General features: G+C 35.1%; 2 protein-coding genes across 7 annotated transcripts in view; one reads left to right on the top strand and one right to left on the bottom strand.

Moving 5' to 3' along the window:
* The window catches only part of prkcbp1l (protein kinase C binding protein 1, like), an 88,918-nt gene that overhangs the window by 5,675 nt on the left and 57,066 nt on the right, over positions 1-26,177 (top strand). For both annotated transcript variants that reach the window (XM_088651659.1, XM_088651657.1), the window contains exon 3: positions 25,115-25,195. The gene's annotated coding sequence lies outside the window, so the exon portion shown is untranslated. The remainder of the gene's footprint in view (positions 1-25,114; positions 25,196-26,177) is intronic.
* On the bottom strand, positions 509-25,341 carry slc16a7 (solute carrier family 16 member 7). Of its 5 annotated transcripts, none has more exon segments than NM_001444046.1 (7): positions 509-4,090; positions 4,216-5,022; positions 10,087-10,230; positions 13,174-13,408; positions 13,628-13,739; positions 25,079-25,139; positions 25,274-25,341. In NM_001444046.1, coding segments are annotated over 4 exon segments (1,398 nt in total). In that variant the 5' UTR covers positions 13,391-13,408; positions 13,628-13,739; positions 25,079-25,139; positions 25,274-25,341; the 3' UTR covers positions 509-3,860.

The following is a 26,177-nucleotide window of genomic DNA, read 5'->3' as shown; positions in this document are numbered from 1 at the left end:
AACAATTCAAATAAAGACATTCGAAACTAACAAATGACCTGTTACTGTACGGTATGTCTATACGCACATACCTGTGTGATCTCATTCATCATATTCATATACTCATCGACCGACTGTTGGCATTGAATCGAGTGGTCTTGCTACTAACGGAGGGACCTAGCGCAAGGAGCGCACCATACATAATATAAAACCACAGAAATTCTCCATTAATAACTCGGTATAAAATGTATTTCATAACATCCTCATTTTGATAGATGCTGTCAAACATTCAGCCCAAATGCTAAGGAGAGAACTGATTATTTTAGTACTTTATTGTATCTAAAGTAAAGGAAAGTGTTAAGTATTTCAGCACATAAGAGCAAGTAATAAAATATAGCCTCTTGGGCCAAATTGTTTGCATTTCCCAATGCAGTGTTTCAGGCCGTCTACACAAACACAGGTATTTTCAAAAATGCTTTTTTGACATGGTTTCGCTTAGTTTTTTTTATAAAGTTTGACCGATTCACGATTTCGATTTCGATTTTTTTTATTGTGTAACTAGTCAACTTAAAACATTACAACAACATGACTGAAGTAACATTCTCTTTATAAGTAACTTGACAAACCATCTGGTTAAGGAACATTGTATTTTTAATGGTCATGCCATACTTAAATTGGTCAACAAGATGTAAATAAATGTAAAACAAACTCACAAGTTGAATATCGCTGCAGAAGATTTGAATTAAAAAAAATATTTGTGTCAATATTGCAGTTGCAGGAATGCAGAGGTATTTTTTGCAAGTTTTGCTGAGCCTAAGAAAGATTGGCTGTCATGGAAACTGTAAAGCCTAATTTAACCCAATGCGTTAAGTTGTGGACGTATAGCAGGAGCAAATAAAAGCACCAGATGTGTGTCTAATATAAAATAATATATTTATTCTATTTTTTCCCCCTTTTAAATACCGATCATTTGATGCGCTTTGCATCACTCTCTCACCAAGCTAAGATCAGGGCGGTTCGAACTATAAGATCGGTGCGGTTTTAGCAAAAGAGTGGACCACAGCGCGTTTGATGCAAGGGTATTAACAATAGAAAAAAAACGCAACTGAAGACACTTAAATGACACTTATATAATTGTAATTGTTGTATTTACACTCTGCAATGCTCGCCCACAACTTCATGCATTGGGTTTAAATTAGCCTGTCCAGTCTCTGTGTCACTACCATGATTGAAACCCAGACAGGCAGTCAAGCAGGTAGCACATCAGAAGCGCGCACATGACAGTTTAAAGTTTCACACACCAGACGCGCACATTTGCATGACATTTAACATAAAACTAATCAGATGGCGCTCTGTGGTGTGGCTGAAATATGAACTGCACGGCGCGTCGCAGAGCGGCGCTTCTGGTGTGCGACCTGCTTCATACAGAGAGTGAACCAAAGCGCATTGGTGCAATTATGACGTATCTAATATTTTTATTAAAAAAATTGCGATATCTCAATTTAATATGAAATAAAATCGTATTAAAAAGTAAATTCGAATTAATCAAAAAAGCCCTAGTTTCGCTATTTGTCCCCACGAAAACACACTGTTAGATGACTGAAATCGAAAATCCGGCATGAAGATTTTCCAAAACTCTGGATACAGTGGTCGTGTGGACACTACAAATGGAGTTTATGCCCTATAACGTCATCATGCGTGCTGTTTTCTCCTTTGTGATTTACAATAATTATTGTTTCAAAGCAGCTTTAATGAAGTTAAAGTTACAGTCAGATAGAAATTATTATACATAAACATAGTTAACCTGCAGTTTTATAGCGCATATATATTTTATATATATATTAGCGCTGCTCGATTATGGGAAAAATCATAATCACAACTATTTTGGTCATAATTGTAATCACGATTATTCCAAACGATTTTCAGTTGAAGTCAAAACTATTCGCCCTTTTGTGAATATTTTTTATATATAAATATTTCCCAAATGATGTTTAACAGAGGAACTGTTCACAGTATTTCCTATATTAATATTTCTTCTGGAGAAAGTCTTATTTGTTTTATTTCGGCCAGAATAAAAGCAGGTTTAAATATTTTAATACCTATTCCAATAGCTCAATATTATTAGCCCCTTTAAGCAGTGTATTTTTTTGATTGTTTGCAGAAGAAACCACTGTTACTAATACTGTTACTTACCATTATTACTGTAACTAATTACCCTAATTAAGCCTTTCATTGTTACTTTAAGCTGAATAGAAGTGTCTTGAAAAATATCTAGTAAAATATAATGTACTGTCATCATAGTAAAGATAAAAGAAATGAGTTTATGAATCTTTTATGTTTAAAATGTGCTTTAGGCATCTTTACTGTTAGAAAAAACTTTGCCCACAAAAGTCCTTCAGTCAAGAGCAGCGAGGGATTTTCTCTATTTGTTGTTTTAATGATAAAAACAGTTGGCTGCACTGTCACTTTAGGAATAGTGCGGCTCTCATATGGTTTCTCTTACACATGTCTTTTGATTCTCATCTTGTTTGTTTATTACACAAATGAGGGTTAATTTGAATAATCACTAAACACCGCGCTCTGACACAAATGTGCATGTGTTTGACCATTAAAGCGCTCACATTAAGATGGCGTTAGATGTGTGTGCTCTGCTTGTCTCCAAGCCTGTCCGAGGGTAAACGCAGTGCGCACACACAAGAGCATGTGCTCTTTCGCGCTTTTAAAAAAATATAAATGATTCAAACGTACATCAATGAATGATCAGTGCATGATGATTGCAGAATCCTGTGCTGCAGACGTTACATTACAGTACATGCTTTTAGTCATTTTATTAATGGTTTTTCATAAATGTTTGAAGCCGAAATCGAAACCGGATTTTCGATTAATTGCACAGCCCTTATCAGGGGCGGACTGGGACTAAAAATCAGCCCTGGCACTGTAGCCACACCAGCCCACATTACCACACCGACACAGCCCCATGCACGAACACGCACATTCACTACTTATATTGGTGTACAGATGGTGAAATAATATAAGCAGTACCACATATGATAGATATTTAAACATTTAATGCATGTGACTGGAACAAAAATAACCTATTTATAACAAATTTATCTATGCAATCATTTCATTCATTCATTATCTTTTCGGCTTTGTCCCTTTATTAATCAGGGATCGCCACAGCGGAAAAACCGCCAACTTACCCAGCATATGTTTTACGCAGCATAACCTCTAATTGGGTCGGCCCATCTCAAAACCAGTCGGTCATTGCCGATTGGGCCAATGCTTAACATTTATTATTATTATTACTACTATAATCATCATCATCATCATCATAATACTCACATCTAACAAGAGATAAAAGCTGCCTGCATGTAAAAACAAAACTTATAAAAAAATAAATGAAAAAAATAGCTGACCGGCCCACATTTAAAAAATGGTCCGGCCCTTCTGGCATTTGCCAGAATTGCCAGATGGCCAGTCCGCCCCTGGCCCTTATATATATATATTATTAAATGCTGTAGTGTTTTCCCTGGTGCTAGGATTGGTTTGCACATTATAATTGACCTTTTTCTTAGCAAAAGTCTTAAAGGTAATATTATAAACCAATTTAATCTTTAAAACACCAGTCTTGTTCTTGGAGGGCTGGTGTTCCTGCAGAATTTAACTCCAACCTGCCTCAAAATACCTGTCTGGAGAAATCATGTATACCTAAGACCTTGATTAGCTTGTTCAGATGAGTTTGATTAAGGGGTTTGAGCTAAACTCAGCAGGGCACCAGCTCTCCAGGAACAAGTTTGGTGACCCCTGTTCTAGATAGATGGATGGATAGATGGAAGTTTCTTAAAGAAAAGAGGACAGATTCAATGGTATTTGCAGCTCTAGTCTTTAAGCTTCTCCTCAATACTAAGTTTGATCTCTTCATCAATGGCGGCAAGTTCTTTGGTTGAGAAGATCTGTAGCTCTTCTGCATTTCTCTGTTTTTCCTCCTTTTTTAACCATCTGTAGTTGTAATAGTTCATAATGAAGAGGAAGACACCTCCAGCCAGCATCATCATGCCACAAGCAAAGTACATGTATTTATAATCCATGAAGATGTCGACCAGTAAACCTAAAAAAAAGAGATCTGTGAATAATCTTCAGGTTTACTTGTATAAAGAGCTTTATGCCATACTTATTGTTAATAAACGTCCTGAACATTATATCAGAGAGAAGTACACCAATCGTTGAACTCACCAGATATTGGTGGCCCCAGCAGGACGGGTCCACACTCTATAATCGTAGCAAGTCCAACCGCACTAGAGAACCGTTGAGCTCCAACCAAATCCATGAGTACCTCAAACAAAAGAGCGCAAACCATGCCAAAAGCCAGGCCAAATAACACCGCGTAAACCACCAGGTCTATGTAACCTGGTAAAAGTGGGCACATTAAATGGCACAAACCATTATATGTCACAGCAAAACTGAAGAAATACTGGATCTTGGGTCTGATCCATTTAGTGTTGGCGACCAAACCGGTTCCTGGACGTGCAAACATGTCTACAAGAGCAAATATAGAGAGCAGGAATGCTGCAGAGTACTCGTCTACTCCCTGATGCTTGGCATATGGTGCCAAGAAGACCACAGGGGCAAAAAATCCAAAAAACATGAGTACATTCCCTACCAGATAGATGAGGAAGCCTCTGTGCTTGAAGAGGGAGATGTCTATGAATTGGTTGAGCTTTGAAGAACAGCCTGAGGGTTTGGACTCGTCTTGTCCTGCTGTCTGAGGGCTGATGTTGTCTTCAGTGGTTTTACTCACTGGGATTTTGATGGGTCTCATTAGAGATCCAGCTACACAACAGTTGAACAGCACTCCTCCGAGAATGAAGAAGCTTCCTCGCCATCCAAACTGGTCAAAAAGAAATTGGTTGACTGGAGCCAGGGTAGACAGGAAGACTGGGCTGCCCGCCATTGCTATACCATTTGCCATTGGCCTTTTGACAAGAAAGTACTTGCCGATTATTGTAAGAGCTGGTTGCAGGTTAAAAGCCAAGCCAAAGCCTGTAAAGCAAAAGCAGTTTTATGTGCAGTAGTTAGCATTTGACAAGAATAGATACCTTGATGACATATTACTCCGGTAAAAAGTTCATTACTCGAGTAAAGTTAAAAAAAAGTCTCTTAAAAATACACAAAATATTCAATCCCACTTTATATTAGGTGGCCTACTTGCATCATAAACTAAACACGCAAATAAATATGTACATAATGTATTGAAGAACACTTCAGGTGCTCTTGAGGTGGGACTCGGGTAAGGTTAGGAACAGGTTTGGTAGGATGGGTAGGTTTAGGTTAAGGTGTAAAGGGTGGACAACAGTGTAATTACAAATGTAGATACAGAAATGAAATACACATGTAACTACATGCAGGTATTTAACCAGTGATAAATACAATGTAAACATGTATTTACTCAGTAAGTACATATTATTTAAGGCCACATATAATGTGGGACCAAATATTTATTTAATAAGACCAGAAAAAAGACTTGAGGTCAGTATTTTTTTTTTTCCTGATGTTACAGAAGATTTAAACTCACTGCTCAGGTTATTTGGTAGACTTATTCAACTCCTCACCCATGTAAATATCAGTCACACCAATGGCGCCTGCAGCCGTACGGCTGTACGCACTGTGCGTACCTACCATGAGAGGGCGGGAATTAATGCAGCTTTTTTATTTATTACATAATTTTAATTGAATAACTAACAGTATACACTAGACTGCACAATTAATCGTTAAAAGATCGCGATCTCGATTCGACCCCCTAGACGATCTTAATCCAGCATTTCTACGATTCTGCCAATCATATTTTCAAGTTCAGTAGAGAAGAAAAGGCGGCCGCACGAGTCTTTTCATTGTTTCACACACGTTGCTCAGTGACATTGACACCTCCAAATGATATTGAATGAGTCACAAAATGTATTTATAAGGTATAATTCACCTAAAAATGTCGTTTTTGTCTTAATGTAATAATGTTTTCGTGGCCGGGAAATCACACGTGACGTGAGCTGCTGACCGTGAGCTGTTATCACAGAGAGGGTGCATGTGCTCTACTTAATGATAGACGCACGCGTGTCTACTTTAGTGAACAGAACCTGCATATGTAGCAAGTAACAGGTAATACAGTTGTAAAAAATATTTCGTTTGTGGCACAAAGTGATCGTTTGGGAACCGCGCGTGAAGTATGAAGAAGCTCTTAGCAGTCAAAATGAAACCAAAAGTGTGTACTTCATTTAAATGATCATATCGCATTTTAGAGTTATGATTACGACAAGCATTTGATATGCTTTTTCTTTCATAGCGAACCCACAGTTGTGCATGAAAATAAATGTTTACAGTGTCAGTATAACTAATCTAGCCTATATATTGTTGAATATAATCTGATAATGGCAAATGTCTGATTTTACCAGTGAATAAAATTGTGTAATATGACAGATTGCAAGCATATATCTCTAACGTAATAATTCATCATCAGAATTATTATAAGTAGAATAGAATTATTTATTGAAACCAGTAGACCTACACATAATATTATTATCGATGTTGTGCCATATGTTTGTTTTTACCATACCTTCATTTTACATCTACAGAATCGTGAGAAAATCGTGATCTTTATTTAAGCAAAAATAAATAAATAAATAAAATAAAATAAAAAAAATTGCGATTCTCATTTTAGCCAGAATTGTGCAGCTCTAGTATACACTACGGTATATTGACAAAGCAAGAGAGAATGAGAATAAATAAAGGTGTGTGTTTGTGTGTTTTAAAGTGTGTGTGTACTTGCACGGTGGGAAGAAAAATGGGTAAAGAAATCTGTTGGCTTTAGCTTTGCTGGCGGTTTTTCCCCACCTAAAAATTACAATTCAGATAGCTATTGTTTAAAACAAGGTTCAAAATGAGTAAACACTCTTTAAACAGATAAACCTAATTGAGACTTTAGTCAAAAGGCCTAAAACTGATGATACAAATACTGATCTCCCGCACGGGGTGGAGTCTCATCATCAACAACTGCTAGGTGAACTGTCTCTTGCATCAGACTTTTTTGTCTGCCTGACTGGCATAAATAAGCAGACATCTCCATTCTCACAACGAGTTTGAGTTTTCTTTCCCTTCCAACCAAGTTTGTTCCACCGAGGTAATGTGGGAACATTTGTGAATACTTTGTAAACGCCTGTCCAGCTCATTCAAATAACTAAATTAAATTAAATGAATTAAAGTGTAATTGACCGCCGCATTATGGAAAACAGTTTAATATACGCATCTTTGAAACTGAATATTTCCCTTTCATTTTATTTAGGCTAGATTATTATTTTATTTGACAATTCAGTTTGTGATTCGGAATTGTTGAAGAATAGCGGATTGGTTTTGAAGCACTTCACCTTAAATGTTATTCATTCCTCTATTGTATCTAGAAGATAACTGACCAAGAAAAATATTTAAACAAAGAGACAAACTATATACGGAATTCGTTTTGAAAAGATATTTTTTCCAAGAAAAATATACTTTTGTTTGAGCCCGTCCACCACTCAACTGTGTGTGTGGATGATTTTCAGTCAGTGTAAGTAAGGATTTAATTAATGCTTCACTAATTGTATTGTATCACAATCTTCTGTCATATATTTTCAATTTTTTAAATATGTCATCATTTTAAAGATTACGTCTTGAGCATCTGATTTTTCCTCTGTGCTGATGTGCTTTTATTACATTTAGATTTCAAAGAAAATATATTAGTTTTAAAAAGGAAACGAATAGATGAATGTCTTAACGAATATCCTTAATGTTGCCTTTGACAGTAAGCATCAGTGTTTCCTGATAAGATGGGGGAAGGGGGTGGGGCGGTTGGGAATTGGGCGTACCTTCGAATAAAATTCTGCAGGCGCCCCTGAGTCACATAATAGATTTGGGCAATTTTGTAGTTGTGGTCAAGATGATCTGTTGAAGTTTAAACAGAGCATCGGAATGGAGAAAAGGTGATTAATTAGCGGGCCATAGGTTGGGGGGTGTTACGCAACAGTTCAGAGTCATGGTGGCAGGCCAAATTGATTGTCAAGCACCGGGAAATGTCCTGGTGCTCCCTATGGCTAGTTCGCCCCTGCCTGTATATTTTAAACAAGTCTGAAAGACTCTTAGTTAGTTTGATCATGTGTGTTTACTTGTGGTTAAAGCTATGCCGTACAGAGCTATGGCCCTTTAAAAACTGAGTTTAACACCTATAAAGAATAAACCTTTCTGGATAGAACCCAGTGTGTGAAACCAATCAACTGTCATCAACCAGTGATCATAAGGGAACTAAGTATCCATTAGTTGTACCCTTCAAAATGCTTCATTCTGAATTGCCTTTCATAGTTGCCAATTTAGAGCACTTTGATTGGAATGACATAGCGAGACAATGAAACAAGTTGAAGCAAATGTGTCGAAGCTTCGAAGCTTTCAAAACCCCACTCCATAGTGACACCTACAGTAGTGGTCATTTATGTATTGCTCTGGAACAGCTTCAGCAAAGAAACAGTTAGGCAGATTGAGGTTTTAAACCCCACGTTGTAGAGTTAAGGTTTCAAGTAATTTAGCGCAGCGGTGAGAGTTGCAGAAATAATGGGTTAGAATCCAGGATGATGCAGCTATACATGTTTGTTTTTAAATGCTCTGTTCTTTTAACATCTTTTGTTTGGTCTGACATCCAAAAGAACACTTTGTGAATAAACATCTCTTAATTTGGTCATAAAACAGTAACATTATTAAAATACATCAAGTCATAATTGCAGAGTATTTGGACAAGTTGAGATTCGAACCCGGGCCATTTACAGCACAGTAACTTTCTGCACATGCACGGTCCACTGGGCTACATTAAATTTTTCTGTCAGTCAAACGCAGTTTCGCCAGGTCTCGAAAGGCTTCTGAAATGACAGAGCTTTGAATTGCTTTAGTAACATGACCTGGTGTTTCGAAACACTTTAGTCACTTGACCTGTGTGTTTCGAGTTACTTTAGTCACATGACCTGTGCATTTCGAAACACTTACACTTGAGGATCTCGACGCGGTGTCAAAACGTCAGTTTCACGTTAGCCATGCCTACCCTTCAGAGGGCGATATATCCTGTTTGGAATGCACTGCGTGATTTCTAAATAGACAATTATGTGCAGATGTCTACAGGCTAGGTTTTTTAAATCTCAGTGTTTATTTGCATGACATTCTTGAATTTCTAGACTATTCATTTTCAGTAGGCATACACTTGCATATGTGTGATACAGTCATGTCAATATGGACTAAAATGTCTGCGGAGTGAATCAATGCCTCTCTTTTTATGCCTTTGATTTATAGTTATGTGTTTGAGTAAAAGTTAATATTTGTTTTTGTTTCTTTGTTTTAAAAAACAAAAACTGTGCTTTGCTTTCAGATTTGTCCATATTCATGTTAGACATCTCAATACATGAATTTTAACCTCAAAAGGGTTAAGTGATCAATATTTGTTGTAATTATCTAAAATATTAAGGCAGCTTTCAAGACAAAAATGGGGTCGAAACCAATACTAGCAAGGTGTGCATGATAAAGTAGCCAGAGTGCGCATTTAGGAAAATGCTGCTCTGTCTTTCATTCATTCATTTTCTTGTCGGCTTAGTCCCTTTATTAATCGGTGGTCGCAGCGGATGCCCTTCCAGCCGCAACCCATCTCTCGGAAAGCTGCTCTGTCTTAGCTTAAAAAATATCATGGTTTACTTATAAACAAAACAAAAAAAATGTAGTGATTAATTCAAATAATAGTTCAGTAGAACAGTTTGAACAGGATTGGATCTCAGATTTTTTAATATAAAAGGCTATGAATGCCATGTTTTTCAAAACTGTAGAACAAAAAGACCAGATTCAACACAGAGCTTGAATTATCACTGAATATTCTCTGACCTAACAGACAGCTTTGACCTTGAGTTTGTAATAATCAAACACACAGGGGAGGAACCCCAGCACACTGACATAGACCAATCAGAATCTAGCATGTTTTTTGTAGAACCTTGTGACATGAAGGGAAAGGATTGTGATCAATCTGAATAAGTCTAAATGAAATATTAAAAGAAGTACCTCCAATGACTCCAACGCATAAATACAAATGCAAAATGCTGGTGCCAAAAGAAGCCGTTACCATAGCAACCCCAACCATAAGCCCACCAGCAATCACCACAGGACGGCTCCCATATCGGTTAACCAAAATACTGCTCACAGGTCCTACAAGGAGAGAGAGCAAGAGAAAGAGAAAATGCACAGCCCTTATTATGTCATGAACTCATTAAACTTTGATCTGTAAATAAAACCTTGGCATGAAACCATACTAAATACTAAACTACACTACAAAAACTGACAAGGGTCATTGTGAAACCATGAGGACAAAGTAATCTTTGATTTTGGCTCCTCCTGTTATTTGGTTACTCTAGCAAACATGGATCTTTGCTTGAATGTGGGAGTACCTGGAAAGCAAAGCATTGGCGCCGCTTTCCAAAAGATTATGTGCACTCACACTCAAAAATGAAATAGTGCAACTTTAAATCATTAACAAAGCAATTTAAATAAAATAAACAAGAAAATTATCAGTTTTTCTAGATTAGTATTTATGTGCTTCAGTAAAATGTTAATATTTGTTTTATTGTGTAAAGGTTTAGAACATTTTAGAGCATTTCCCCCAGAAAATTACAATTGGTAACAAATACAGATGATTTTATTTGTGAATGAAAAGCAGGGGTAGTAAAACAGTTTTTATATAAAAATGTATAGAATTGTTTTTGGAGGAATTGGCATGTTTTTTCGTTATTCTGTGCTGGACAAATGTCTACTTATGCTCTGAATCAGTGGTTACCAAATTGGAGGTCGCGAGAAAAATGGGGGTGGGGGGGGGGCCTGGGGGGTGAGGGGGGGGGGGGGGTGGGGGGTTGGGGGAGGGGTTGGTTGGTGGGGGGGGTTGGTTGGTGACTTCCAAAAATATATATGTTATTAAACAATTAGAATTACCAGATTTTACCCATAGCTACAAAGGTAAATCTAGTTGTTAATAGTTACATAAAAAACAACAACACGCAAATATTAAACCATCAGCCATTCAACTCTTTTTGTATTAGATTGGGGTTATTACAATGGATAAATGACACACACTGTAAAACCCAAAACATTAGGTAAATCAAACCATTTGAGGAAACTGATTGCAACAAACCATTTAAGTTCAAAAACTAATCCTAATGAGTACTGTGAACTTAATCCATTTGAGGAAACGAAGCAATTTGAGCACAGTAAAACCCAATACGTTAAGGCAACTCAAACCATTTGAGTTAAAAAAAAACTAATCTATAGAGTACTGTGAGCTTACTCATTTAAGTTGAAGTAATGAGGTTTTAATTAACTCATTACCTTTAATACTCTTTTCTATTGAGTAGAATTAACTTTCAATCAATTTTGAGTTAATACGCTTATTTCTTTTGATAAAGTTGACTGTTGGGTTTTACAGTGCAGCAATAGTGTTAGTTGCAGCAGATTGATTATACGGCACAACGTTATACTTTGACACATTTATAGCACTCACCATATTAAAAATAAAGGCTGTGACTAAACGTGGAGTACAATCTCCAAAATTAAACCAAGAATAATCTTGTGCTGTAAACATTATGCCGACCATTTAATTAATATTATATTAATATGACACAAATGAATAATGACTATAAAAAATATATGATTGTTAGACTTTCACTTTGTGTTGTCAATAAGATTGTTTATATAGTACCTATTAGTGTGTGTTCTTCGTTTTGTGCAATGTTTGTATGTTTATAATAGGGCTGTGCAATTAATCTAAATTCAGTTTCGATTTAAATTTTGGCTTCTAACGATTATGAAAAAACATTAATCGAAATAAATTGACAATTGATAATCATATACCGCCGACTTTTCAGTTTTACACATTTGTTTACAGGGAGGAAAATAACTGTATATATACAGTAAAAGTCAGAATTAATATTCCATCTGAATTATTAGCGACCCTTTATATTTTTCCCTATAACTTCTGTTTAACACAAAAGAAGATTTTTTTCAACACATTTCTAAACATAATAGTTTTAAAAACTCATTTCTAATTACTGATTTCTTTTCTCTTTGCTATGATGATAGTACATAACATTTTACTAGATTTTTTTCAGGATACTAGCATTCAGCTTAAAGTGCAATTTAAAGGCTTAACTAGGTTGGCTATAGTAATTAGGCAAGTCATTGTATAACAGTCGTTTCTTCTGCAGACAATCAAAAAAATATATATAGCTTAAGGGGCTAATAATAATCGTCTTAAAATAGTTTTAAAAATATTTAAACCTGCTTTTATTCTAGACAAAATAAAACAAATAAGAATTTCTCAAGAAGAAAAAAATGTTAGAGAAAATACTGCGAAAAATCCCTTGCCCTGTTCAACATCGTTTAGGATTTTTAATTTTTTTTTAATTCACTTGAAAGCCAATCATTTTGACTTCAACTCTATATCGTTTTGAATAATCGTGATTACAATTATGACCTTAATAATAATGATTTTGATTTTTCTCATAATCAAGCAGCCCTAGTTTATAGCCACCCTGGGGTCGCAAGTCATTGGAATTGTTATTTTGGGGTCACGAGCTGAAAAGTTTGGGAACCCTTGTTCTAGATGACAAAATGTCAAGTTTTTTTTAATTCGGAAGAAACAGTTTGTAGAACAAAAAACAATTAAAACACAAATCGTAAATCGATTAGCTGTACAAAAATAGATAAATAAATAAATAAACACATAAATAGGTAAATAAATAATATTCATACATTTTTTTTCATTGTGTGAACTGAAGATTAAACTTCTCCATACTTTCGTTTAAAAAAACACTGGCGTTGTTAATATGGAAAATGTGATTGGACGGTAATTGTGTATGCTTTTTGTTTTGCTTTTTTGTTTTAATAAATACTATACAACATGATTTGCTACAATGAAGTAGTCTATTTTGGCGTGACAGCATATTAAGGTACTAGCTCAGCTAGTTTTTGGTAAAATTAATTAGCATATTCCACAATAAAATAGAGCTAATATGTGGTGCTCTCCCGTGAAAAAGAAAGAGACGTTTGGTTACCTCAGTAAAGTCATTTTACCAATTTAAATACTCTAAACTCATTTCTAACCTCCTGCATACATGGTCGCCAGCATAATGGAGGAGACCCAGGCGATCTGGCTGTAGGAGATGGAGAAATACTCCTGGATTTCTTTGAAGTAGATGGTGAGGGATTTGGGGAAGGCGTAGGAGAAGCCGATGGAGATAAACGATCCAAACACCACAGCCCAACCCCAGCCTCCATCTGGAGGGGTGTAGCCCAGGTTTGTGCTGGCTGAAGGGGGCATGTTTCGTGGTGTGCTTTCCAAGAAGAGGAAAAAAATGAATAAATAAATAAAATCTGCTGTAGGCTGCATTTTATTAGCCAACCAAATATCTCTCTGCCGTTGCTATAGAATCTCTAAGTTTTGAAATCTTTGTACATATACAATTGCCTATAAATTCAATATGGATTTGTTTTGGTTAATATCTAGGTAAATGATAAAAATTACAACAGCAATACGACACAAAATGAGTGAACTGACCTTTCTGCATGAGCTGACAGAGCTTTCAGATGGCTACATGTTCATGTCGCAAACTTTTGTTCTTATCAGGTGCTTTTCTTGTAATGCTCAGTATCACGTGGAGTGACATGCCCTTTTTAGAGAGAGGGAGAGAGAGAGAGAGACCGAAAGTACAGTTAAAGTTCTAGCAGCTCAGAACATGTTGGTACGCGGTTTAAAATAAACCAAAATAAAGAAAATTTGTAAATCTATAAATAAATTTAGGATTTGCAAGTCAGAGTTTTTAGTCTCGGTGGTTTATTCCGCTGTGGCGACCCCAGATTAATTAAAGGACTAAACCGAAAAGAAAATGAATGAATGAATAAATTACTTGCTTTTTTAACAAATACTTTATGAATATATAATTTTGTAACATACAGTTGAAGTCAGAATTATTAGCCCACCTTTTTATTTTTTTTAAATATTTCCCAAATTATAACAGAGCAAGGGAATTTTCACAGTATGTCTGATAATATTTTTTCTTCTGAATAAAGTATTATTTCTTTTATATTGACTGGAATAAAAGCAGTTTTTAATTTTCTAAAAACTATTAGGTTTAAAAGCCCTTTTAAGCTATATTTTTCCTGAAACCATTGCTATACAATAACTTGCCTAATTAACCTTGTTAATCCTTTAAATGTCACTTTAAGCTGTATAAAAGTTTCTTGAAAAATATCTAGTCAAATATTATTTACTGTCATCATGGCAAAGATAAAATAAATCAGTTATTAGAAATGAGTTATTAAAACTATTATGTTCAGAAATGTGTTGAAGAAATCTTCTCTCTGTTAAACAGACATTGAAGAAAAAAATAAACACGGGGGCTAATAATTCAGTCCTCAGCTGTATTTCTTTGAACGTTAAACACACGCAGGGCCAGAATAAGCTGAACTGATGCTCTATGCAAACGGAAATCACGCTTTACTCGTATGGAAGGCCGAGGACCGTGAGGGGGTGGGTGTAGCAGATGATATACAGTTAGGGTTGTAACAATATACCGGTATGACGGTCTACCACGATTTGAACGTGCACGATTATCATACCATGAACAATTGCATATCAACAGTTTTAACCCTTAAAGACCGAGACAGCCGCCCGCGGCTAAAAATAAGTATTGCTCTTAAATGTTTAATAACTTTTGATCCGCTGATCCGATTCATACAATTCAAAGATTGGCATAAAGAAGAGAATCTCAGCTTTCCAGTGCTGTATCACATAGCTCACGTGCAAACAGTTCAACTAATTAATAGAAAACAGACGTCATATCGTAATCAAATCGTCATAACGCCATGATGCGTATTGTGACATTTTTTGCATCGCAATAAATCGTACAACGATAAATCGTTACACCCCTAACATATATATATATATATATATATATATATATATATATATATATATATATATATATATATATATATATATATATATATACACACTTTTGAAATCAGAAATATTGATTTCAACAGTGTATATAAGAAGACCCCCTAAGAAGACTTTTTCAAAACATTTCTAAACATAATAGTTTTAATAACTCATCTCTAATAACTGACTTATTTTATTTTTGCCATGATGATAGCACATAATATTTTACTAGATATTTTTCAAGACACTTCTATACAGCTTAAAAGGGACATTTAAAGGCTTAACTAGGTTAACTGGGCAGGTTAGTGTAATTATCAATTGATTGAATTTACACAAATAGTAATATACCGTAAAATACAGTATATCGTTATCAGGATATGGGATGACTTGTATTGTTATATGAGATTTTTGTCATATTACCCAGATTTATTCGTTTTGTTAAATGTTTTCACAAATCACCAAAGGTCTGTTTTGAGAATGTTTTTGGTCTTTTTCTGGACTCTTAACCTGTCAGGACCTTTGCTGTCTATGGAGAATGAGGGAGCTCTCAGACTTCATAAAAAAAAATATCTCAGTGTTCTGCGCCCAGTTTTTCTAAAGTAATCCAGTGGGATTTTGGATCACCGATTAGATCAAATCTTGGAAATAGATTTTTAAAAAGTAGAATTTGAATTAAGATTAGATTATGTAATCCAATCTTACATTTGATTTGGATCAAACCTGCACTATGGGTTATTCAAAACCTTGAACTCAGATAAGGACCTATTTGATCCAAAAAATAGGATTATCCTGATCACATCAGAATGGTAGATTCAGTTGTGACTTTTTGAACCACATAAACCAAATAAATTAAAAAGATTTTGTTTGAAAAGTGAATGATCACATGCTTAATGGCTATCAATGATCTATAAATTCCTTCATATTTAAAGCCTGTATGAAGCATGTCACATCTCATGAGATAGGGCAGGATTTTTCAAAGTCTAAAACAGTGGGCCTCCCTTTTGACACAACTTATCCATTGGCGCCCCCCTCCTCCCAAACACGCACGCACGCACGCACGCACGCACGCACACACACACACACATATATACATATATACACATATATATATATATATATATATATATATATATATATATATATATATATATATACACACACATACATATATATATATATATATATACATACAGTATATATAAAGACACAGACAGATGTCAGACTGTTAACTCACTTTTATCATCATTTGCATGAAAGTGCAATTATTTAGAGTAATAACAAGTATTTTAATATAACGTTTTTAAACCTAGGATGATGGTTCAATATGAATAGAACAGATCCAAGAACTGTCCATCCCAGTCAAAACAGTCATAGTTTAGTGGGTCTCATGCTGTCATTAGCCAAAATATTTTGACAAACCACACATAAAGGTCATGGTTCATCAGCTGGTCCTGTCCACGTAAATCCTAATCTTAAATACTGACTTTCAGAGGCTCCGGAATCAGTGCGATTACGTCATCAAAATTTGTCAACGCTGATTTGACAAAGAAACGCTCGTCACGGTGTCTCCGGACAAACCAGACATGATACATTGATGCATTGTCCCTCCTCCATGCCCAGATTGGTTCAAACTCGCTATATCACAACCAATAAGCATAGGTTTCACTTTTGTTTGTGGACCAACATGAGCTTTTTGAACAACACGGAATGAGAGATAGGCATACATTTATGCGCGGCTAAATAAAACGCAAAAAAAAAAGTTTTGCATGAAATAATTCTCATACTAAGTACTTTTGCATGCACAGCAGCACAGAAACATGACAAAACAGTGACACAGCAAAGAGGAACTGCTGCTCTTGCTGTTTTCAAAAGACGCAAATGAAGGTGCAGCTAAAATCCATATCCACAGACAACCATATCCATGCTGGCACATAAAACCTAAGGATGTTCCATATTGAATCTAGTTTCGTTATGTAACTATTTATAGTATAGTAAATATTTATATCTATTTTTTTACTGAGGATTTGCACCATGTTTATTTGGACTTTGGCACATTATTTATTATTTTCTTATTTTTTTATTTGTTCATTGTACAAGTGGACACATTCTCTCACCTCAGCGGTCAAGATTAAGTCCTGAAAATCTCAACATGCTTACATTTCTTCATTACAACCTAGACTGAAAAAAACAACGCTTTAAATACATGTTTACAGCCATAAACTTGGTATTGCACTTTTGGTCTCCCATTTATCCTGCTTATAAGGAAGGACAGTTTAAGTTTATTTTTGTCTAATCTTAAAAGACCCTGCTTGTTTATTCCTTCTAATTTAATTTATTAAAATGGGAAATTTTTCAGTTTATTTTTATAAAAGACTTCTATAGTTCTATTAAAATGGTTCTTTCAAAAGTTTGTTGAAATAAAACCTTTGTTCAGTCAGAAAACGTGTTCTTATTCTTTTCAGGGTCTTTGCTATGAGAATTACTATTTAATACTGTATACCGCGAAACCGTCAAACCGTGGTATTGTTTTAGACGATTATCATACCGTAAAAAATTCATACCGTTACAACCCTATATACAGTATTTCTAATCTCGGAATAATCTAGATTAAAATGGCTCGTTGGAATTCTGTCGAAGGCATTCAGAAAATGTGCTAATAAAATAATGTCTTTGAGAACGGGTTTCTCAAGCCAGGTGGCGCATTAGACCAGGGGCTTATCTCCTGTTTCCAAAATGCATCCCAAACTGCTTGAGAAACTGTTCTACTATGATAATTGGTGATGAAAATAAATGATGTTCAATAAGATGTACTTGTGTTTACTAACTTTTTATTCAGTTAAACATGAATTTTGAACTGTAGGCCTACATAAGCTCAATTTTTTAACAGTAATTTTTGATCTAATGGGTCATTATTTAAATAAACACCGCAATCAAACTATTACCGTCATGCAGGACTTTTCGCAATATTTTCCCACAAGATCCACACATGTGGCTGTCAGTAAAGGACCGCACACACACACACACATCGCGAAATGCAGAAGTTTTTTTCTTTCCATTCGGCATGTGTTATAAAATCCATAACACTCTCACCAGCCCTTACTCCTTATTTGTGTCTAATACCCTAGCTTGTCACGGTGGCATAAATAAAATGTTAATGAGTTAAAGTAAAACTGCCGAACTGCAGTTAAGATCAGGCATCCTGCTAATTTGATTCAGAAGGGCACTTTTTTGTCAGACGGCTCAGTGGTCAGGTATACATTCGCGCTATATCAAGGTGAAAGACAACATAGCTTGTGTAGAATAGCCCTAGCTCCCAAACCAACTTTGAGAATATATTAACAGGGATATTTTTATTATATTGCCATAAGAGTCTCAAGTTAACACAGCACGTTAACGTCTATAATGTGTATCACGATATAATGTTCATGATTCGATATGTATCACGATATTTGGAATAAAAATTGAAAATTAAACTGAAATGCAAATTTTATTTAAAAAAAAAATTAATTACCAAGTAAACAATTTTTTATGTATTTCTTTTGTTTCAACTTGTTAAACCGAACCTTCTTTAAGAAAATAAATTAAACAGGACTGTCTCTGGAAATAAAGCAATTAAAAAACTTATTATAAAATATTATTGAAATTATTCAATTCAATTGAATTTAACAGTAAGAGCTTAAGGCTTTGCTTGGTCACTTGCGTTTTTTGTGTGTGCAATCTACATTTCCAGGTAATCAGCAGTTTTATAAAATAATCCTGAACTGATGTGTATCTGTCTGAGAGGTTTTTATGGATGGCTGTCTTCATGTTGGGCATGATGAGTGACAGGGTGGCCGTCTTTTAATTACACAGGACAGTCGTGGCTCTTTTCAGCAGTTTAGACAGGTTTACTATTTCTTCTGCGTTGCTGATGTCGGCGCTATCAAGTATATCATGTTGACGTGCATTTTTGTGTACTTCTGTACTCAAAAGAGTTCATGCTCGTCGTAATCATAACTCTAAAATGCGATATGATTATTTAAATAATGTGCACGCTTTCGGTATCATTTCCACTGTTGTTCATACTTCCCACGCGGCCCCTGAAGGATTACTCTGTTCCACAAACTGAATGTTGTTTACTACTTTGTTACCCGTTAGTCACAACCTGCAGGTTCTGTTCACTGAAGCAGATGCGCGCGCCCGCGTCTATCATATGCCCCTTTCACACTTAACAGACCTTTCCGGAAAATTACCAGCAATTTTCCGGAAAGGTTGTATGTGTGAACAGGTCCTTCTTGAAAATACCGGTAAATTCGTTCTGGCTATTTTCCGGAAAGAGAAGTTGTAACATTACCGGTAATTTGCCGGAATGCTGCGCTGTGTGAATGCAGAAGGAAGATTGCCGGAAAGAGCGCGTGCACGTCTAGAACGTGCTGACGTGAGACGTCTGCTTTAGCCAATCAGAACAGTCAGACGCGTTCACGCGGTTTATGAGAACAAAAGCCTTTGAATATTTTCCCAGACGCATTTAGCTGCTAGATGTTAGTCAGATAACGTTTATATGTTCGTCTTAATGCCAACCGTGTAAATAATCATCGATAAGATGCTTATGATAAGCCGCTGTTTGTTTACCTTCAAGCTTTGCGTGTGCCTGTGAAACAGCCGTGAACGCCAGCACACACATATTATGAACATCTCGACATGCAAAAGTGATCCTCCATATGTTTTCATCGAAGTTGTTCACAATACTGATCATCCACAGAGTTTTTAATGTAGTCAAATGTTTACAAATACAAGCGCAGCCGTTTAAGGCTCATTTGTGGTGAATGATGTCAGAATTTACCGCTATGTTGGAATGGATGCGTGAACGGTCTTTTCCGGAAAAATTCCGTAACGTCCTCGCCTGTGTGAACAGCACTTTTTTGAATATACCGGTAAAGTCGTTCCGGGAATTTTTCAGAAATTTACCGGTATCACTGTGTAAAAGGGGCTATTGTCCGCCCTCTGTAGTAACAGCTCATGGTCAGCTCACGTCATGTGTGATTTTGTGTCCGCCAATACATCATTATATGAAGACAGAATGATATTTTAGGGTGAATTGTACCTTAGAAATACAGTATGTGACTCTTTCAACACCATTAGGAGGTATCCATGTCGCTGTGCAAAGTATGTAAATCACTGTGAAGACTTTAAAACTTAGGCTATGTTTGACCCAGTATGCGTGTCAAAAAGCGGACGAGTCTAAAGCAATGACTGTACAACGGAAATGTTGCCAGACGTCTGATTTTGAGAGGATGGGCCATCCTCTATTTCAACTCCACTCATCTTGGTCTGCTAACATTACTGCTGCTGCAATCTGAACTCACGTGCGACAGCAGGTGGAACGTAGCTCACGTGCAAACAGCTCAACTAATAAAAGAAAACGGACGTCATATCGTAATCAAATCGTCATAACGCCACGATGCATATCGTGACATTTTTGCATCGCAATAAATCGTACAACGATAAATCGTTACACCCCTAATATATATATATATATATATATATATATATATATATATATACACTTTTGAAATCAGAAATATTGATTTCAACAGTGTACATAAGAAGACCCTCTAAGAAGACTTTTTCAAAACATTTCTAAACATAATAGTTAATTACTCATCTCTAATAACTGACTTATTTTATTTTTGCCATGATGATAGCACATAATATTTTACTAGATATTTTTCAAGACAATTCTATACAGCCTTAAAGGGACATTTTAAGGCTTAACTAGGTTAACTAGGCAGGTTAGGGTAATTATTAATTGATTGAATTTACAGAAATAGTGATATACCGTAATATACAGTATATCGTTATCAGGATATGGGATGACTTGTATTGTTATATGAGATTTTTGTCATATCACCCAGATATAGTCGTTTTGTTAAATGTTTTCACAAATCACCAAAGGTCTGTGTTGAAAATGTTTTTGGTCCTTTTCTGGACTCTTAACCTGTCAGGACCTTTGCTGTCTATGGAGAATGAGGGAGCTCTCAGACTTCATAAAAAAAATCTCAGTGTTCTGTGCCCAGTTTTTTTAAAGTAATCCAGAGGGATTTTGGATCACAGATTAGTTCAAATCTTAGAAATACATTTTTCAAAAGTAGAATTTGAATTAAGATCAGATTATGTAATCCAATCTTATATTTGATTTGGATCAAACCTGCACTATGGGTTATTCAAAACCTTGAACTCAGATAAGGATCTGTTTGATCCAAAAAAATAGGATTATCCTGATCACATCAGAATGGTAGATTCAGTTGTGACTTTTTGAACCACATAAACCAAATAAATCAAAAAGATTTTGTTTGAAAAGTGAATGATCACATGCATGCTTAATGGCTACCAATGATCTATAAATTCCTTCATATTTGAAGCCTGTATGAAGCATGTCACATCTCATGAGATAGGGTATACAACAAGAAAATATCAAAGCTGTACTGTTTTGAAACAAACTAAAAAAAAAAAAAAAAAAAGTAAAATGTTTGTTGACTGCAGCGTTTCTGTTTCTGACCATTAAAACAAACAATGGCAGGGCTCGAAATTTACTTTTTTACTTGGTAGCACCAGTGCACCCAACTTCAAATATTTAGGAGCACCAGAAAAAATTTAGGAGCACCCATCAAAAATAAATGAGCTCCACTGCAAATAACAACACCAATTAGGACTAACAAAACCCAGAAACAACTATCTAACTAATGCTGTGATGACAATATCTGTGCAATAATTCCAAAATGTATGTCTAATAGTTATAAAATATTAATGAAGACGAAGATGACAATAATACTAACAATGAATTACATTTCTCATCATCATGCTGCCTTGAATGTGCTTGAATGTAAGTTATCTGCTATAAAAAGTCTGTTACTTTACGAAAAATAAATTGATGGTTAGCATCAAACAAAAATGAAGCATTGCAGTAAGAAATGTTTATTTTGCACTATTGTTTTCATATGCATGTCAATTTAATAAATAATATTTCTGCTACAAAACAAACAAAAGACATTAAATCCTTTAATTCAAGGTTTAAAGCTGCAAAAGTCATCAGTTACTAAACATCAAAATAATATACATCTCAAGAAAGAAAAGACAAAAGTAAGAAAAATCTCACTTCTATCACTCTTTAAAATTTTTAGTTTCAGTTTGTGTCATTTTTAAATGTTCAGTCTCCTTATGAGCTGATTTTCATTTTTCTGTGTTAGTGGAAAAGCAGACGAGTCAGCTGAGCCAATATATAAGCAGGCAGAGGCAGACTTTAAATTAGTCATAAATATATTTAAATGTTTGAAATTAGGGTTCAAGTGTTTTTCTAGTTGTAACTAAACATATTTTTTTAAAATTCAGATATAGTATGTTAAAAGCACATTTTAGTTCAATTTCTGGGTGTCTCAAAATAGCACAGTTGAGTGCACTTAGATGGTATTAAGTTAATCTTAACATATAATTAATAATATCTTTTAGTACATTAAGTACAAAATTAGTGTGCGAAAATAGAGCACTTTTAGTACATTACTGAAAAATGTACTAAGTATACTTAAATAAAGTGCATTTTAGTGCACTTTTTTTTTACCTGGGATAATGTGATGTGTGTACAAAGAAAACAGCATATGTGCTTCATTAAAACACTTTAATATTTTTGTGCAATAAACCACAAGTCCAAAAAATACCCTATGGAAGGGAACAAAAACTTAGCAAAAACTGAGAACACAAAAATATAAATAAGATGCAACATTACAGCACATATATGAAATGTAAAGACATTTTGGGAAAATGTACTTCTACTACAATACATTACTAATAGATTTTTAATAAAGTCAGTTTAATATAAACTTAAAAATACCACACTCAAAATCTATTTAAGTGTTAGTGATAATAATGCATACTCACATTAAGTGTTCTTAAGTACAACTTTTGGGAAAATGTATTTTTACTACAATACATTACTAATAGATTTTTTTATATATTAACTTATTTTAAACTTAGGATTAGTATGTAAACAGTGTACTAAAAATCAACTAATGTTTAAAGCATTTAAAGCACACTTTTGAAAAACACACTAATAAAAGTCTTTTGGATGTTTTTTCTGTAGTGTACTTATTTTGTCAAGTGTACTAAAGTCCAACTGAAGTATAAACATACTTTTAATTAGTATATTTATAGTGTAAAACCATCAAACTTTTATTTAACACAAAAAAATAACAATGTACTAAAAATGTATTTGCGGGTATTTAAGTGTATTTTAGTTGCATTTAATTATATATTTTTTTTCACCTGGGATAAGCCGCAGTTTCAGTGTAAACTTTGTAAAGGCGAGCTTCTTTGGCGATGCAATGTACAGTATTAGATTTTACATTTAGCGGATATTTGCGCTGAACATGCGGTGAATGCAACGCATTGAGATTTGGGCACCTTTTCCGACTCGATTGATCTCAGCTGGCGGATCAACATTCACCATGTCATGATCGCTCTCATCTGCGCCTCAACTTTAGGTGGGGTTTGCAAAACTGCTTTTCACCCGCGGTGATTAAAGATCCTTCCCTGTCATCTAACAATGGAATGCCTTGAATGATTGACAGCTAATATGAATCAATACAGTGGCAGGGAAGAGAGATTCAAATCAAAACAGGTCGCCCTACAACCTTTATATGCAGTCGCACAAATGCTCCTAAATATATTATGGGGTCGCATAGATTAATTTTCAGGCCAAAATGGTCACAATTTCGAGCCCTGAACGGCTGTTTGTGGCCACCGGTATTTTGCCAACATGTTATTCTTTAGTAAACCAGTAGGCTACACTGTTGGTTCCTTTTAATGCTCTTGTAAACGTGATTTGGTAATCCTGATATTTGGATCACAGTGACTACGTTTTCATGGACATCAGTAATTACTTGCTTAATCTAATTAAGAGAATAATACATGTTATAGCACATAATTCGATAAATGTCACAGCGCATTTCCTTCGGCTTTTAATGTAATTTCAGGTGTTTCATTTTTAATTTGTCAAGCGCAGTTTGGCACTTTTACTTTCATTCATGAACATTTCATGCATGTGCCCTATAAAAAACAAGATAATGAATGCAACTTTGAGCTGTTGGAAGAATGTAGATTTAATGGAAGTGTAAATCGCATGATGAACTTAATAACAAAAACCTCCGCATTTCACAATGCATGTGTCTGTGGTCTGCATTGACTCGGTAGGTGCAAAGAGTAATGTAATGTGTATTTATATAGCGCATTTATTGTGTATGGCCATACACCCAAAGCGCTTCACAATCATGAGGGGGGGGGGGGTCTCTTCTCACCACCACCAGTGTGCAGCATCCCAGCTATTGGTGGACTGGAGAGACAGTGATAGAGCCAATTCGGTGGAAGGGAATGATTGGGAGGCCATGATCGTATGGGCAGATAGAGGGGCTTTTGGCCAGGACACCAGGGTTAAACCCCTGCTCTTTCACGAGAAGTGCCATGGGATTTTTAATGACCGCAGAGAGTCAGGACCTCAGTTTAACGTCTCATCCGAAAGACGGTGTCAAATAGCAGTGTGTGTGGACTATCCTGTCGCAAAACATGGCGAAAAGTCCTACATGGCGGTAATACTTCAATCAAGGTGTTTACATGCCTGTATTGCACTTCAATAATGCGACTAAAATCAGCAAACTCCACATGTCTTAATTCGATTTCTCTTTAGTTCGGTTATGAACTTAATCTGATTAAATTAATCAAATAATAAAAAACTAAAATAAATCACTGTTTACATAAATTCTTAACCAAAGTACAGTCTTAATCGCATTAGAATAAAATTATTTGTGCCCATGTAAACATACTCAGTGATCCAACCGGATGCTCCTTTTAAAAAAAAAAAAAAGAAATTGTTATAAAACATACAGTGGATCAGTCAAGCCTGGATAGCAAAACATGAGATTTCCATATCTCTATCAATTTGATTCAGATAAAAAAAAAAATTTTAATTTAGCCCTGAATATGAGGTGTTAATCACGTAAGGTTGAGTAATTAAAGATTGTTTTCAATTTTGGGTGAACTAACCATTTAATGATAATGTTTGTTCTCCCTCTCTTCCAGGTAGAACGGATCAGCAATGGACAGACTGATGACAGATAGAAGGACAGATAAGTACACAGTAATCCAAGACCAATGATTTAGGTATGTATTCCAGGTATGCGGTACACAGGTAGGGTCAGACATGAAATATAGATGAAGTAAAACACTAGCAGCACTTACAGCCTGACTATGTGAACAAATCTAGAGCCACACAAGCTGGGCATATAAGACCAGCTGGAATCATATACAAGAGCCGGGTGCTGGGAAAGGTGCTTTTATGGTGAGGGGATTTAAGTGATTGATGGCAGGTGTGCTGATTGGAAAAATGGGTGCAGTTGTGGAATTAGGGGAATGCTGGGTAATGGAGTTCCTTATGAGAGTTGTTGACTGAGCTGATGACCGAGTGGTAGCTAAATATGAGAAAATTTTGTCCTATTGGTAATTTTATTTGATTAATCTGTATTTCATTTGATAGTTTTAGTAATTTTAGTGCCTGAGCTCGTTTGATTTAATTCTCAAAGGAAACATTTATTTATTTACTTTTTATTGATTTGATTATGCTTTGTAATTACATTTAGTGATTTTTATATATTGCCATATTCCTTCCTTTACATCATTTTGTTTCACTTTTTTGTAAGTTTTGCATGTAGTTTTAAATTAATTTTTAAAGCAACATTTATTTATTTTTTATTTCTTGGTTATTTTTTGTGCTCATTTTTACATCTTAAATTTTTATTTCAGATTTTATGTGCTTTAATTTTATTATATTTTTTAACATAAGTAAGTTTAAAAATTTTAGTGCTTCAGCTTAAATGTGTTTATTTAGCTGCCAATACAACACAGTATATAATCATTTACATTCAAGATTAGTTTTTTTTTATCTAACATTTATGCTTCATCTTATTTGTTATGCGCTTGTCATTTGATTTGTCTCATATTTATATAGTTTTACTTTACTTAAAATTAAACCGCCAATGTTTTTATTTTCTCTTGTTGTGGTATTTTAGTTATATTTACCTGTTAATTATTTCATATAACGCCACACTGTGGTGCAGTAGGTAATGCTGTCGCCACACTGCAAGAA

This window comes from Danio rerio, chromosome 23, assembly GCF_052040795.2.
Source record: "Danio rerio strain M-AB ecotype USA chromosome 23, GRCz13ab, whole genome shotgun sequence".
Taxonomy (NCBI): Eukaryota; Metazoa; Chordata; class Actinopteri; order Cypriniformes; family Danionidae; genus Danio; species Danio rerio.
This window is presented reverse-complemented; position numbering and strand designations above follow the sequence as displayed.

Coding starts and splice junctions, on each gene's coding strand:
- slc16a7 (XM_087306161.1), bottom strand. CDS start 13,390: ATGCCCCCTTCAGCCAGCACAAACCTGGGCTACACCCCTCCAGATGGA. Junction 5,023..10,086: donor ATGCGTTGGAGTCATTGGAG/GTACTTCTTTTA, acceptor TTTGCTTTACAG/GCTTTGGCTTGGCTTTTAAC. Junction 4,091..4,215: donor GCTGGGGCCACCAATATCTG/GTGAGTTCAACG, acceptor TCTTTTTTTTAG/GTTTACTGGTCGACATCTTC.